General features: G+C 29.3%; 1 protein-coding gene across 2 annotated transcripts in view; it reads left to right on the top strand.

Annotated features, from left to right (window-relative positions):
* LOC134721550 (vitamin D3 receptor B-like) overlaps window positions 1-16,203 on the top strand; it is a 91,474-nt gene extending 75,271 nt beyond the window's left edge. For both annotated transcript variants that reach the window (XM_063584644.1, XM_063584646.1), the window contains 2 exons: window positions 5,159-5,276; window positions 11,233-16,203. In XM_063584644.1, coding sequence (XP_063440714.1) covers window positions 5,159-5,276; window positions 11,233-12,608 — 1,494 coding nt within the window. In that variant the 3' untranslated portion in view covers window positions 12,609-16,203. The remainder of the gene's footprint in view (window positions 1-5,158; window positions 5,277-11,232) is intronic.
* The last annotated feature ends 585 nt before the right edge of the window (window positions 16,204-16,788 follow it).

The following is a 16,788-nucleotide window of genomic DNA, read 5'->3' on the forward strand; positions in this document are numbered from 1 at the left end:
TATAATTTGGTTATGACATTAAAATTAAAATTTTATGGAAAAACTATAAATGTGTTGTGCTTAAATAACTTGAAAATCAGACTAAAATTATGAATGTTTAATAAAGGGCATATCAAATTGATGATATTTAAATATATTTTATGGGTTCGTTTTAACTATGCTTTTGTTAAATCTGAAACAAGATAATTATTAACATTATATGATATAAATAGTAATGTCAAGGTTTAGGAAGTCAAGGTTTCTATAATGTATTATTAAAAATACTTATATGAAATAATAATAACTTATAAGATTAATCACTTCATGCTTATAAATTATGTATTATCTTATGCCTTTTAAATTATAACTGAAAAGAAAAAAACTTAAGTTGCTTAGTAATACACACAGCCAGAGATTGATTGTCACTTGTGACTTTGTTCAAGATATATAAGCTGTCTATTGAACCAGGAGCAGTTTTAACCAAAGTTTTCCAAAGTAAAATTACAGTTATTAAAATGGTGAAATACAGTATGGACAGCTAGTATCATTTTCTGTGCAATTATTTATGAACCATAGTCTATACAACCAATGCTTGTCGAATTTGATAGACAAAATGGATCTAGAAGTTTGATATGGATGATTTTCACTTTTACAGTTCAGGAGTTATGGTCCTTGGCTGATTGAAATAGGTGCTTTACATTGATTGCATGCAATATCTTATAAACTGATTAACTAATGCTGTTAAATTTTTCAACATGTCATTAAAATTACTGATGACATATAGAGTTATGATCCTTGATTACTGATAGATTCATTGTTAAATAGTCACAGAACATTACAAGGCAGTTTAGGTCAAACAAGTTGAAAAATGCCAGACATTTGAATTCATCTATTCCATTCTGCTGTGAAGTTGCCTCTAAATAATGTTAAACCATGGTTACCCTCAAATACCCCCAAAAAACAAAGTCACTTTGAGAGTACATTTCTTGTTTTGTTGTTGACATTGTTAATGACTGACAGGTCTTTTAGTTTTCTCATGTAATAATAAGTGTGTTAAAATTATTGTCTTTCACAGGAAACTTAAGGTGTCATAGAAAAATAACAAAATAGCCTTTCTAGAGTCATAATTATTTGGTCTAGTTTCATTCCACTGCATTCATGTTAAAGAATTCACCTTGCAACTTCCTGGCATACCTCAACTGTTTCTTCCTGTTAGTCAGTTCAAACTGGTCAGAAAGAAGAACTGAATTACAAAATGTGTAATTACAAAGCTTGTAGCACAAATATTATATTTTTGATGGGGATTGTTTGTTAGACATCTTTTTCCCAAATTTTTTTGGTTAACAAATTTCGTCATAAAAATTACTAAAACCCAAAGTTTATATTTTCTTGGTGTGTTGAAGACCCATGCAGTGCCAGTGGAGGCCTTCTGATGTTTTCTGGTGTATGGTCAGGTTGTTGTCTCTTTGACACATTCCCCATTTCCATTCGAAATTTTTATTATCAAGATAAAAAATTAAAGGATTTGTAGATTGTATCTAATTGATATATATCTGTGTCATTGATGGAAATATTAAAAAAACATTTGATATATGTGGGTTTATTTTACGAGAAAGCATGATATTCTGACACAATAAATCAAAGGCCCCTAGAGAGGTGATATGCTGTCTTCAATAAAAGACATGCCATGAAGCCCACATCTCATTTGTTCATAATAAAATTTATGAATAAAATTGTACTGCAATCTCATCACAGCGAATTTCATTGATAAGTTTATCCCTTCTTCCACAGCTGATGCAAAATAATTGGTAACAATTTTAGAATGTAAGAATTGAAATGTCACCACAAGAGTCAAGTGAAATTGAGAGCTTTACATGTCTCTAGGGGTTAGAATTTTTGAAAGCACAGATGCTTAACTCTTAGAGTAAAGATAGCTGAAACATTAATGAAGATTCATTGATACCACTGTTAAGGTGGTATGGGAGTCTAAAATAAAAATGATAGAATTTGTTCATACTTTGCCAAAATGTAGTATCTATTGATACATGTTAAAAAATATTATTAAAATGATAGGTCACCGTGCATTTTTTCAAGCTACGGGTCGTGACAAAATGACAAATTTTGTATGGATTATACAGGAAAAAACACTATTTTGTGAATAGAAACTAAACGAAATGATAGAATTGTAAAATAAATTAGGAAAATATAGCTTTCAAATAATGCTTTGATAATATCAAAAGAAAAGATAGGGTCACCGTGCGTTTTTTCCGGCTAAAATACAAAGTAGAAAATTCCATGAACAATCCAACAGAAAATGCACTGTTTTAGAGTTACCTCCCCTTAAAATGACAATTTCAAAATATTTAAAAACAACCAAAAATAATCTACACTTGTACATATATTTATATTTATAAGTTATATTCTTATAAATTGGATCTTTTAAATGTAAAAACACATGAAATATCTGCATTCTTGCATCAAATTTTGCTAATTTGATAGAAAATATGGACCTTAGATTCTCTGTTTTTTACAATCCAAGATGGCGAAAGACACCCATACCACCTTAAATAGTCATTAATTAGATTACATACTTCATTGATACTAATTTACATAGTGGCTTACTGACATACCAATGGAATATTGAATCTGAGGTGGGTGGATTTGTGTCACTTTGACACATTTAGTATTGACAAAATGGTTTCAGAAACCAAGAAATTAAAGAAAATAAACATGATTTATGTACTAGTATCACAAAGTTAATCAAACTAAAAGGTCTGAGTTTTAGCATTGAAGTAAATAGGAACATTTTTTTTGAATTTAAAGTTGTAAAATAAAGTTTCAAGGACAGTTTTATAAATAAATTATAAATATTTATTATTGAAATTTCTAGTCTTTTGCTGTTTTGCATTCTCCATTACTTTTTATGAATGCTTTGATATTTGTTGACTGCAGTCACAGATAAGGGAGAATTTTTCTAGGAAATGGGGATTGATTTTTAAAGCTATATAAATAAGAAGATGTGGTATGAGTGCCAATGAGACAACTCTCCACCCAAGCTACTTAATTTTGAAAATAAATTATATCGGTAATTAATGTGAATGTTAAACTGATTGACACCAGTCAGACCACCCAAACTAAACTCGGGTAATTGCAGAATCCTGTCACAGACCTGCTGTTTACATGCTGCATGCAAACATCATAACCTTTTTTATTGCAAGCTACTCGCTGCATAATTTGAAAAGGTTGTTGTACTTTCTGCAAACAAACTTTCTGCATGCAATACAAACATTATGCCTTGTTGTCACAATTATCTAATACATGTCTTAATTTTTGTTTTGATCAATACATCTGTTAGAACCTTCAAACTAATGATACTCATAAGATCTTTTTTTTTTTATTGTTTTCGTCCTATAAAAGTGCAAGAGATAGATGTTCTTGTTTCTGTCCATGTCGTTGTTTAAGTGTTATTTTACAAAACCAATAACCTTTAAATAGCGTCATTAAATCTAATTCCATTTTTGTCAGTTTAACTTGGCTGAAGCTAAACTATTTTTTTCTCAAATTAACAGTTTTTTTCAACACTCCTAGTAAAGTTTGTAAAGACACCTTTTTGTAAACATACCTATTATAAAGTTTTTACATTTTGATTGAAGGATGTGTTAAAATCATTAAAAATTCATAAAATTTTCAAGGCTCAGGTGAGGAGAAGATTCAATAATCAAAATATAGATAACATATATATTAAGCAATGAAAAATTTAGTAAAGGTATTTTCTGTTTTCTTGATTGGTTTTGAATTGAGTGCTTTTCACAAATTTTGCAGTCTCTGAAAAGCACATGATGCTGCTTCTACATAAAAATCCCTGTTTTCACATCTATAGTTAAATTCTGTATAAACCAAACATTTTATTTAAATTGTGTAATAAACCAAACATTTGATTTAAATTCTGTATAAACCAAACATTTGATAAATCCAAAGTTTTAACATGTTTATTATACAGTCTTCTGCTCTTTCAAAAAGCACAAAACGGTCAATTAGTAAAAATAAAATTATGTTCAATATTTTTGCTACAGCCTACAGGGATTTTTTTAATATCCATTTTTGTTGAGTATCTCACTTTGAGGCGCAATATAAGGTATAATGATCTATATGTATATGTGGTAATATATGGAGATTAATGGATATTGACCCATATGTTTTGATATATGGAGACATACATAAATTGTAAGTTTTCAGTAGAAGCCATTGTATTGGCTAGCTAAATGTCATTCTAACTCACTAGAACGAGGTACTGTACTTTACGGTAAATGTCAGTTACAAAATTTGTCAACAGAAATTTTGAATAAATATGTCATATGAACCGACACCTTCTGGCGGTACAAGCTGGTTAAGTTTTCAGGATGGATACCGAACTTATAATGCTCCAGTTATTTAAAAAATATCATAAATCCAAAAGTATAAAAGAACAACATCCTGGTTTTATAAAAGCAAGGAAATATTTTATTGTGGTTGTCGTGTTTTGCCACTTAAAACTTGATTTATTTAGAACCATCCTCCTGTTTTGAGATCAGCCTTCTATACAAATATTAAAAGCTGAATGCTTCTTTTAGTAGCCTAGTAAGATGTAAAAGCGTTCACCAAAGCTCATTTTGTTTGCAGTGGGGACACACTGTCACTCCATTCTAGAATGTGTACACAATCAACACTTCGTTACAACCCTACATGATTACAAAAAGTTTTCTTATATACATTTATATTATGCTACAACAATGAAAAGACAATTGTTATCAAGATGTTTGTTATTTTTTTCTCTGCATTGATGTTATTAAGTTGTTATTAGAAGCACAAGCAGTGATGAATTAATAAAATGCCTCCGGTGTCATCAGCTACTGTAAATTCAGAAATTATTGCGAAGTTTTTATTATTGCGAATAATGCGACAGAGTTGCAAACGCAATAATTTTAACTCGCATTTGGAACTTTTTTATATGAATTAACCAGGATTTTTCTCAAAATCGTAAAAATTAAAATCGCAATTAAGTCTGAAATGACAAAATCGCAAAAATAAATGCACGCAATAATTTCTAAATTTACAGTAATCAAAAGCACAGATTCTTTTGAAACATACATATAAATATACATGTGCTAATAAATGTTTTTTTACTTTCTTTTTTCTGTAGACAATACGAGGGCGCTGTGAAGGAACATGTGAGGTCACAGTAGACTCAAGGTCATTCTGTAAAAAATGTCGTCTCAACAAATGTTTTACTGTTGGGATGAGAAAAGATATGATATTAAGTAAGTATAAGATAAAATCAGGTTAAAAAACTATAAAGACATTGATTGAAATGAAATAATGTGATTTCGTTTCATAGTACTTTTGAATAGAATTACTTCACATGTGAAATAAATAGTGAATATATCATATGGCTTTTTTCTATATTACATCAGTACTAAACCAAGATACCAATAGAAATCCCAAGCGGGTTGATAAGGGTGTGTGATATTGATAAAGCCATATCATATACACTTTTTCCTAAACTGTAAATTCACAAATTATTTAGATTTTTGAAGACTGGTGTAAATTGCGATTTCAGGATAACCTTCATAAGGATGTTTTTATCTTTATCTGAATGCAGGATCTTGCCATTGGGATTTTAACCAAGTCCCATTATTCACATTAATAAAAAAAACTCTCAATAACTTCTGAATTTACAGTACCGGTATATACCTCAAATAGCTGTTTCTTTAACATGACATAAGTTAATACAGAGAGGGGCTTCAATAGAGTTTAAATCGTGACTGATCTCAATATCATCAGGGATGTCTAATACAGCAAGATTACCATTAATCCTATTACAAGTCCAATTAACCTGAATCTACAACTAAGTAAAGTATATTATAAATCCTTTTTTTACACTCATCTGAGGTCATACAACAATGGGTGTTGACAAGACATAGTTGATGACATTATATGAAAGAAATTGAGAAGAATAGAAAAATATGTTTCTATCAGGCTTCTGACTTGGGGAAAGGCACTAACAGAATGTTGTGGTGTTATTCATATTATTAATTTGAAGACACCCACCCACTCTCTAACCTGGCACAATGGTGCAATTAACACAAGAACAAATTATACAAAATATATAAAAGATAAAAAACAAAGATGAGAAACTACAAAAAAGATAACCACTCACTGAGATGATTTTTTAATTTACTGGAGACAGTCAAATATAAAATGTGGCAGTTTAAACATGTTTAAAGGCTTTAATTTATTTTAAAAAAAATATATGAGACTTAAGGGATACAGACATTTGTGAATTAATGTGTTAATAGGTCATTTGTTCAATGTTTTTTTTCTATATTTGAATTCTTCAATTAATCCTATATAGATTTATTCTTATTTGTTTATGATCAAAAGCCAGTTTATCGTAGGTTTTAAAGAAAAAGCTATTAGTAGTGTATTCCCAACAGTATACTGACAATTCTGATCTATTGTTCTTATGAATTATCCTGGATTGATCTTGAAATTGAATATGAAGAAAAACATTGAATATTTCAATAATATTTAAACTTTAACTTGACTTCATAAATAATACTGTATAAAACCATCGCCAATCATCCTCAAATAAAAGTTAACCTGGATCTAAGTCTAAATTTTAGTCGATTAATTTTTTTTCCAACCAGTGAATAATTTGTTGCTAGTTTGATCTCAATTTCCTTAAATCCTGATGGCATCACATAGTTCTTTTTGTCTAACATTGAAAAAAGAAAAAAGAAAGTTTGTCTACAAATTGTCTAATAATTAAACTCATCATAGATACCAGGACTAATTTTGTATATATGCCAGACACAGGTCTCGTCTACAAAATACTCATCAGTGACGCTTGAATCCTAAAAAAAGTTGAAAAGGCAAAATAAAGTAGGAAGTTGAAGAGCATTAAGGACCAAACTTCCTAAAAATTTTGCCAAATACATCTTAGGTAATCTATACCTAAAAGTAATTTATAGAGTTACAACAGCTTCCACCTCTGAATCTCTTGCAATGCATTCTTTCACTCTCAACAGTTTACAACTAAACATTTAATATAAAGCCTGTGTTTCAATCTTGACATTCAACTGTCTTTACTGGAAAAAAATGTATGTACACAAGTGACAATCGAAAGAAAATAAAACAATGCAATTTAAAATAGATGATCACTTATTCATTATACATCATGTAAGTAAAGTGTCCTGTTAATTTATACAGACGTTTTGAGAATCTAAGTCTTTAAAGTTAAGTGTTGAAAACTAAAGTATATGTAGCTTCTAATGCATTTCTTGTATTTGGGCTGCCATTCTTCAACAAGTCAATATTTCCTTATATATATATGGTATCACTTTTGCACATCTAGCAACTTGAATCACCAATGAGTGTATGGTATCGCTGTAAAAAGAAACCAAATATTTTTGAATGAAAACAGAAAATTATTCAGATTATTTTTTCATCCAATATTTTCTTATGATACATATAGTACTCCCTTTTATTGGGATAGGTCCCCATTAGAAAAAGGGGAAAATCATCACCAACACGTTATGCTTGTATTCACATGATGTATTTCAAGAAAATGTTGTAGTGAACTCTATATTTAGTACATTTTTTTATTGGAAAAAATCACAGCATCTGTTACTGACCTGCGTCATTTCAGAGACCAACTTATGTCTATTTCTGACCTGAACAACATCTGGTTTCGAAATACTTCCTGCTTGTGAATAATCATACATTTTTGTAATTGAAAAAGATCTTCAAATAAAGAAATCTTACATTTGCTTAAATTTAGATCATATTTTGTTTTGGCCAAGACATTAACCTTTGGTACTTCAGCGAGTGGTATAAGTCGATGAAATTTATCATCCTAATTGTATGCTGCTTTTTTTAAAATTTTAAAATCGATACTTTTTCGGATTTTGAAAGTAACTTGAAAAATCATAATTTTTCTGTCTCAAAATCTGCATTTTGTACAAATTATTTAAATATGTTTCATTTCATCTGTTTATTTCAAAATACATGTAAAATGAATTTAAAATGTACATTCAATATATGCAGTTTTATAAGAAAGGATACAAGATGTGTCTTCCGAGAAAATTAACATAATTGATTAATCAAATTTGTTACATACATGGTTTTCACTTTCAATTTCTAAGAAAATAAATTAAATAGTTGTTTCATATGATAAATACGTAACCTGAAATTAATATTCTGTTGTTTACATTGATAATGTTAATAATGATGTCAAACATATAAAAATAAGGAGATGTGGTATGATTGCCAATGAGACCACTATTAAAAATACTTTAAAGTATTCAATCAATATGGAAGTTGTTTTCATATTTAAAGTTCACTTATGTATAAATGAATTAGGCCAGATATTTTAAGACAACAGGGGCATTAAGTGATATGCTTGACTGTTCGTCCGTTCGTTGTCCTGTTTTTCCATCCTTTTTTCTGTCTTTCCTTTTGTATTTAGTTTCCTTCTATCTCTGTCACTGTCGTTCCTTCCTTTAATTTTTCATGATCCTTCCATCTTTCTACACTTCCATCCCATTTTCTTTTGTTTCAAGCTTGAGTGGGGGCATTCATGTCCTGAGACATACTCTTTTATTTTTATTTGTTGAAGGAAGCCTTTGAAAAATATACTGAAAAAATTCTTCTAGGTCAAATCGACAAATGATTGATGCAGGCTAATTTCAGCCGCTTTTCTAAAGTGATTATGATGTTACATTTTGTTTGTATTGCCTTGAAACATTTAACCTATAATGAGGTGAAAAAAATCAGAACTTTATTGACATTTTACACAGCACAAACTCATTATTTTCAAAGACCATATAAGTTTTAAAAAAAAAATCAATTATGTTGCTGATATGTACCCTGATGATATTTCACATGCAGCTATTATAAATCTGATTTATACAGCTGACTTGAATTTTGTAAGGCAGCTAAATATATCTTTGAAAATCAGTTTTTTTTTAATTTCTTGCTTATATTTAAAAATAAAAACAAAACCAGGAAGTAAATTAATGGTAAATGATTAAAAAGATGACAAAAAAAAAATGATTGTTGAAGGCTAATGAACCCTTAAATTATGTAATGCTGTCAAGTTTTTTCTATAACTATGTTACAAATCAGCTAGAAAAACATGAAGGCTCGTGTAAATAAACTCATCATAGATATCAGGATTGATGAATTTTGTATTTGTACTAGATGCACGTTTCGTCTACAAAAGACTCATCAGTGGCGCTCAAATATAAAAAAGTGATATTGGCTAAATAAAGTAGGAAGTTGAAGAGCATTGCTTTTAGTGTCCACATGGTATGGTCAAAGAAGTCTGCTTGAACAAATATAACTAAATTTAAACACTGTACATAGTATTGACCATTAAAGGTAATAACACAGGTCAAGTTGTTTTTGATTGTATTGACACAGATGTTTTAAAAGTCAAGGCTGACTTACCTGAAAATAATATGTGACTATAGCAAACAATAAATTAGGATTTCTTTTCTCTCAATGATATTTTAAGTACCTTTTGGCTGAATTTTTAGAAATTTCAAGCTCAATGTCATGAAATATGTCAAGTTCTACTTTGAATGATTTGACAAACATGTATCCGTTAAAAAGTCATTTACCATTGTGACCATAAAAATGGGTGATTACTCAAGTAGCATTTGACTAAATGTTTTTTTTATTTTCACACAATGTAATGAACCATAATTGGAAATCTTTAAAGAATTTGACAAGCTGTTGTACACTAAAAAATACAGGTCAAGTTTGATTACATGGTCTTGGCATTTATTGCTCAAGGTTAATGCCAGTATGGTATTTTAAAATAGTGTTTTTATGCCCCCTCCTTAGACAGTCTTCACACTGAGTGGCAGCCCAGGCTTGTAAAATTGCTCTCGGGCCTGTAAAAATCATATATACAGCTAGGCCAAAAGAATATAACTAAAAATTATCAAATATTGAGCTCCGGGCCTGTAGATTTAGCAGTTCATCGTGAAGACTGCTCCTAAAACCTGAGGAAATCAAAATTTGTTTACCATTAAACATGCAATGAAGTTTTCAAAGAAATAAAGCCAATTGATTCAAGTTAAAAACACAAATTTCAATGTATTTGATTTTTTCTAAATTTTATTGCTTGTTGTTACTTGTTCTTTTCAATTTGCATTTTGAGTATTTTTCATAATAATAAAACTACAAAATTTTAATAAAATAAAATAAATGTTTCAACAGCTGCTCTATAAAAGTACATTTTCAAACTACTATGAATACATGTAAATGTAAGATCTAATGAAGATGCATTGGTATGAGCTGTTTGCCATGTAAACACCTATGGGCGAGGAGGGATTTAGCATTTATGTTGTCAAAAGCATGTATAATTGCAATACGATAAATCTCCCCTTCATAAGATTTTAATCACTGCAGCTAGTCTTTTTTTTTTTAGTTTTTTAATTTAGAATTTAATAAATCCTTCAGCAAAAATAATCAGCAATGCAAAATCAACAAAAACAATATAATATATTTACAGTCATAAAATAACAACAACAAGGTCAGTGATAAACGGAATGATATAATAACCGAAAGAAATTTAAATGTGTATACATCTAATCAAAATCAATTAAATTATGAATCACAATCTTCTTATCAAAAAGAACATCATGATAAACAAAACTTTCTTTAAATCATCAGAATATTAACTAACTAACGTTTTGTGCAAGTTAGAATTATACTACTAAGGCAACTTATTATTAGAGTACTACATGTATATATATATAACTTTATTTCCTCTATCATATTATATAAGTTTATAAATTATGTTCATATTTTCGGTTGTCTGTAATGTTGATTTTGCACATAGATGGAGGTAAGAGTCACATTCTATAAATACAGTTGTTAGCTAATTCTGTTTTGTTCTAATTTCACTTCTGGAAAATACAAAATTTTAGTTTTTTACTGTTTTACCTCTCTACCTGTCCTGCTGTCAATCTGTCGGTATGTCTGTCTGTCCCATGAAAATATTTTCCTGCATCTCCCTCTGAGGAACTGCATTCAAGGATTCTTGAAATTTGGTTTCAGGGTTTAAATGAATCCGTTACATTTACCATGTGATGTGATTTCAAATTCATCACTCACCAACTTCCTGTTTATCTTATACTTTTAGCGAGAGGGGCTATCAGTAGTAAGCAGTAACACTTGTTAATTTGATGCTTTATTTTACAGACGAGGAACAAAAGAAACAGAGAAAACAGAAGATAATTATCAACAAATTACGTAAACATGGTCAACTACCTCCAGAAGACACATATGCTGCTTCTCCTCAGGACTTCGCTGATACATTTCAGGACCAAATTAAAAATCAGTCGTTAGAGGAACTTCGTTCCACATTCCCTAGATTATCAGACAGTGATTTGTTAATGCTCATGAAATTGAAATCGGAAAATGAAAATGTATCGTGTTCCGTAAGTGCCGACATTTCCAATAAGTATCCAGCTTGGAATGAAAGTCAGGAGCTGGTTCGCGATATTATATCACAGTTTCCCGATATGGAAAAGGGAATTATTATAGAATTGAGACGAGCTCATGAACAAACAGAATTTTTGGGAAATACACAAACAGTTTTGAAAAACTCCCCAAAGAATACTACTGATTTTGTTAATGTTGCTGAAGGCTTTGTTCGCAGAATTATCAAGTTGTCCAAATATATAGAATTTTTCAAGATGATAAATAAAGAAGATCAGATTGGATTATTAAAAGGTAGTGTTGTAGAAATTTTGATGTTACGATCAGCGGTCAATTTTGATGTTCAGACTGAAACATGGTCTTTGAATACAAAAAATATTTTATCTGCGTCTATGAATGACAGGAAATCATCCACATCCACATCTACATCCACAATGAGTTCTGAGATTAACTCCCCTGTCTCTCCCGATTCGGCCTCTTCTTCAGTTTCTGAAACTAAAAATATTTTTTTCCCAGGCAACAGCGGAGGAGGTGTTGATATGGGTATGATCAACTCTATGAGAGAGCATGCTCAGAGGATGGGTTATGACATAGAAAGTCTAAGGGAGCGTGCTGCTAGTTTTGGATTTGACGTATCAAAAATGGCGGGAATGGGAGTTTCTGAATTCTCAAGGAGTGCTGATGCACCTGCTCAAACTGTCGGAATTGATCTCTCCAGAAAATCTGGAAATGTAGAAAAAGAAGAATCGAAAATAAGTGCCAATATACTCAAAATGGGGAACCCTGAAGCACAGAGCATGTTTTTGACATATTCCAAGTTCGTAAAGTCTTTGATGAGGGTTATACATGGAGATTTGTTAGTTCTGAAACTATTAATTATGTTATCTTTATTTTCTGCTGATCGACCAGGATTACAACAGCAGGATAAGATTCAGGAAATACAGGAATGTTACGCTAAAATTCTTCAAAGATACGTCAAAGATAGATTTCCGGAGGATAGTACATTGTTTGCCAAGATTATTATGAAGCTGACGGACCTTAGGAATATAAATGAAGTTCATACTAAAATGTTACTGAAAATGAAACTAGATTCTATAGAACCTTTATTGATAGAGATATTTGACTTGCCAAGTTAAAAGAACATTTGCTCAATGGGATTGCGGTTTTGCACAAATGTTGGGATAGGATGAAGGGGGTTTATTTTATTGTTATAATTTTACATTGTTTAAGTGCTAACTATTTTTATTGACAACATTCTTGTTCTATAAAGTATACTGAAAGTTTTGTTTAAAAAAAGAAAACATAACTTTGATAAAGATGGGGGAAAAAGGATTTGAATTTGACATTGAATTTTGAATAAAGTAGGTTCAATTTTGACCTTGATATTAAAAATGTTAAGTTTAATTTTAACCTTGATTTTAAATATTACTACACATTATACTAGGTCTTCGTTATATCTTTCTGTGAATGCGTTACAAAAACATCAATAAGCCATAGATCTATTGCATAATAATTTAAGCATGAATAAGTTAGTGAGTTATTGCCCATTCAAACATACTGAAAAAATAGTCTTTGTTTACGATATATATAACAAAAGTTTCTAGTATTTTGCCATCATATTACTTTTTGGCGTTGAATTTAAAACCTATTAATTTTTTTAACAAATGATAAATTCTCTATTAATTTTACAATTCACTGGTTCAACCCATTGACGTCTTTCTTAACAAAAGTCTGCTCTAAAGTAAAGATCTCACAATAGAAAATAGTACGTAGACATAGACACTCGGAATAACCTTTGCATAATAACAACATAACTTGTTTACTTTCTCAGAGGAACTCTTAGATAATTAGCTATATATAAATATAGATAGTTTTCTTATGATTAATTAATGAGAGAGGAAACACATTGGGTCAATTTACAGTAAACATGTATTGATTAGTTTTAATAGGTTTGTCATGGCATGCATGATACTAAATACATGTGTAGGTACCCAATCAAGAAGGGGAAAGTTACAGGATTCTATTACTTCAAAAGCTTCTCTATGTTACATGCATGAACATTTTTCTGGAATTGGACAGATTTACAGATTTTGACATTTGGTTATATATATCCTTTACTAAATATTTAATTTTCCCACAATATCTGATTTTGGTCTTAAATCAATGATGATAAACATGATAAAATTCCTATAAAAAAGTAAAATAACAAAATAAAAGGAATTCTATTTCTTCATATTACAAAGTGAAATTAAAAGATAAAAATCCAATAACAAGGTGAAATAATGATATATTCAGATTGTAATTACTTAAAACAATAGAAAAGACAGATTTTTGATTACTAGGTAAACCAAACTTAAGGAAAAAATTATATGATTTAAATAACAAAATGAAATTAGATTAATTAATAAGGGTAACAAACTTGCAAAGTATTAGAAACAACAAAAAAAAGATTTTAATATTAGATTAAATTCAGATAAGTTTAAATGAAATAAACTAGGATTAGGATATCTAGATTCAAAAAATGATTGAAAGGAAAGCAATATTTTTATTAGAAGACATGATAAAACAGAAATTAGACGAGATATGACAGAGTTATCTTTCTTTAATGGTTAGAAAATAACATGTTTTTAAATTTATTTACATGTAAGAGGTGCTGTATTGTACTTTCCAACAACCACTGATTAAAGCTAAAACTAAAAAAAGGAATGTATTGTAAGGAATTATGGGTAGGATTCAGATGAATTATGGGTAGGATTATGATAAATTTTGGATAAGGTTGTGATACATTTTTAGATAGAAAACATGTACTATGAAACACCTTTATAGTGTGGGACTGTGTTTTGGATGTCCAACTATTTGTCTGACTGTTGACTATTATAATACCTTTGTTAATTAATGTAGCTATTTTGAATATCCAGGGAAACATTTGGCGCTGATGATTTATCACATTTAAGCTGTCATGTTATAAAAAACTAGAATCTCAAAACACTGCAGGTAAAACCTTTTAATTGATCTCAGGGGTTTGAATAAAACCAGGAAAGTTTCTTGATTCCTAAATCTAAATTGATGAAGAACAGCAATAAATGGACTGTTGGCTTGCTTTGAATTTTGAATAGAGATTTTATGTCGAATTAATTTACCAAATCACTTCTTTTTTCCTATCATAATTCTCTTCTCGTCTTACTATTTGTTTGGTTGTCAATGTAAGCGATAAATATCAGATTACGTGCTTTATACTATTAGTTCTTCATTAATACTTTGGCATTTGGAAACATTGGTTCCTTGATCAAATACTCTATTGTCTTCTGAATCGATACGTTTATTAGATGAGTCTACCTATTAGATTTGTTAATAATGTATTATTAGCCTAAATATGCATGAAATTTTTTCCGTTGAGAATATTAAATATATTGAGAATATTAAATATTTTATTTCGGTTAACATCGGTTTATATGTTTTTGTTTGAAATAGAATAAATTTAAAAGAACAGAAAAAATTAATGACAAGTAATAGAGAGTTGAATAAAATTTTAATGACATTATACAAGATAAGCATGTCAGAACTCTTTTAATGAAAAGCTGATTTTTTGCATTATTGATATATAACGATCCCAATAGGTTCATTAATAAAAATTATGTATAGTTAATTGCATTTTCCCAACAAAATACTCAAATGAGGCAGTAATTTAGGGCATATAAAATAACATATTAACCTAGTTTGTCACGCTGGAGATATTTATCTCTATTGCTGATCATTTATGTGTTAAAATCAATATGTATAAGGTTAATGTTTACTTAAAATCTTGCCATTAACTTGTGTAGATTTATATAAAGCGTGCATAATTAATGTAAAGTATAATAGTGTCCATTTTAACACAGGGTGTAGTACCGTAAACGCAAATGTTTAAAATAATTTATTTTAACATAAAATCCAAGAGGACTAACTTGACATTACATGGTTATTTTGGGTCAAAGGGCATATGGCAACATTAATGGTAGAACAAAATAGATTACTCCCAAGACATATTTTTATGGAAAATATAAAAATTAAATTTCACAAAGTAGACATATATATCAGAAATATATCTATTATTTTTAAGAATCTTCCGATTAAAATGTTCATACTAGATTTGACATCGTTTTTTTAAAGAGTTGATCTCTTGCCTTAATGTTATTGTAAAGGTGTCCATATATTTGTTGTTTTATTGAATTTGGGCTGCCTTAATTGGTTTGACTATAAAATATATGTTGTTTCTAATAAACTATGTGCATAGCATTCAAAGATATTTGGCATCTGATAGCATACAGAAAATTTTTTTTAATTTGAGAGGATTCTGTTTTTCTCTGGTCCACCATTTTCGAATCCTATTGCATTCTGGGTACTTGTAATGTCAAAAGGATACAACTAGATATTTGTTAGATGCATCATGACATCTTGTATTAGAAACCATATATGTATGAATAATAATGGTGTTAAATGTGGGACTGTGATTACTGTGTTAATATATTGTGAATACCGTTTTATTGTTATTTGAATTATATACATGTATGTGTATGTGTAATTGTCAACAAATGTTACTTAGATATTTAATGAGTAAATCTTAAGTTTTTTTAATTATAACTTTGTATTTTAAAATAAGATGAAGCATAATTAGACAACATAATAAAATTGAGAATGGAAATGGGAATATAATGTTCAGTTTCCGTAAAAATATGTTTCCAAGTTATAATAAGCATTAATATCATTTAGAGATTTTAAGATAAATTAGGGAGAATTTCATCTGTATTGAAACATTTTATTATTTTTTATATTAAAAATGGCAATTGTTTGCATTCTGAATTATACATGGTCAAGAGAAAACACAATGTAATTACTTCAAAATAATCTTTGAAATAATTTTAATTTAGAATTTTAGCTACACTTCTAAAGACTTAAATACCAGAACCATCTCTATTTTGAAGATATACAATAGGTGCAGCCAAACCAAAAGATGCTAAATAGCCTTTCAGATTGAGATAACAAAATTATTGTTGGAGGAGGTTATTTCCCTTGAATTCTATGAAAAATATTCTGCAATTTGGGTAGTTTAGGGTCCATTGGAAGTGTCTTTCTTCAGGCATGAGAAAGTTAGCATTTGATATATGATGGTGTTACTTGCATTTTCTGAAACATTGTTTTCTTATATCATTTTTAAAATAATGTTAATTTGATTTTCAATATGTAAAGCAGAAGTAAAATTAAATTTTACTTTGACAAATTTTTATGAAACTTAATGTAAATGTAATATTCTAACATGACGTCCTTCAAACGCTTTGA

Source organism: Mytilus trossulus, chromosome 6, assembly GCF_036588685.1.
Source record: "Mytilus trossulus isolate FHL-02 chromosome 6, PNRI_Mtr1.1.1.hap1, whole genome shotgun sequence".
NCBI classification, from domain to species: domain Eukaryota; kingdom Metazoa; phylum Mollusca; class Bivalvia; order Mytilida; family Mytilidae; genus Mytilus; species Mytilus trossulus.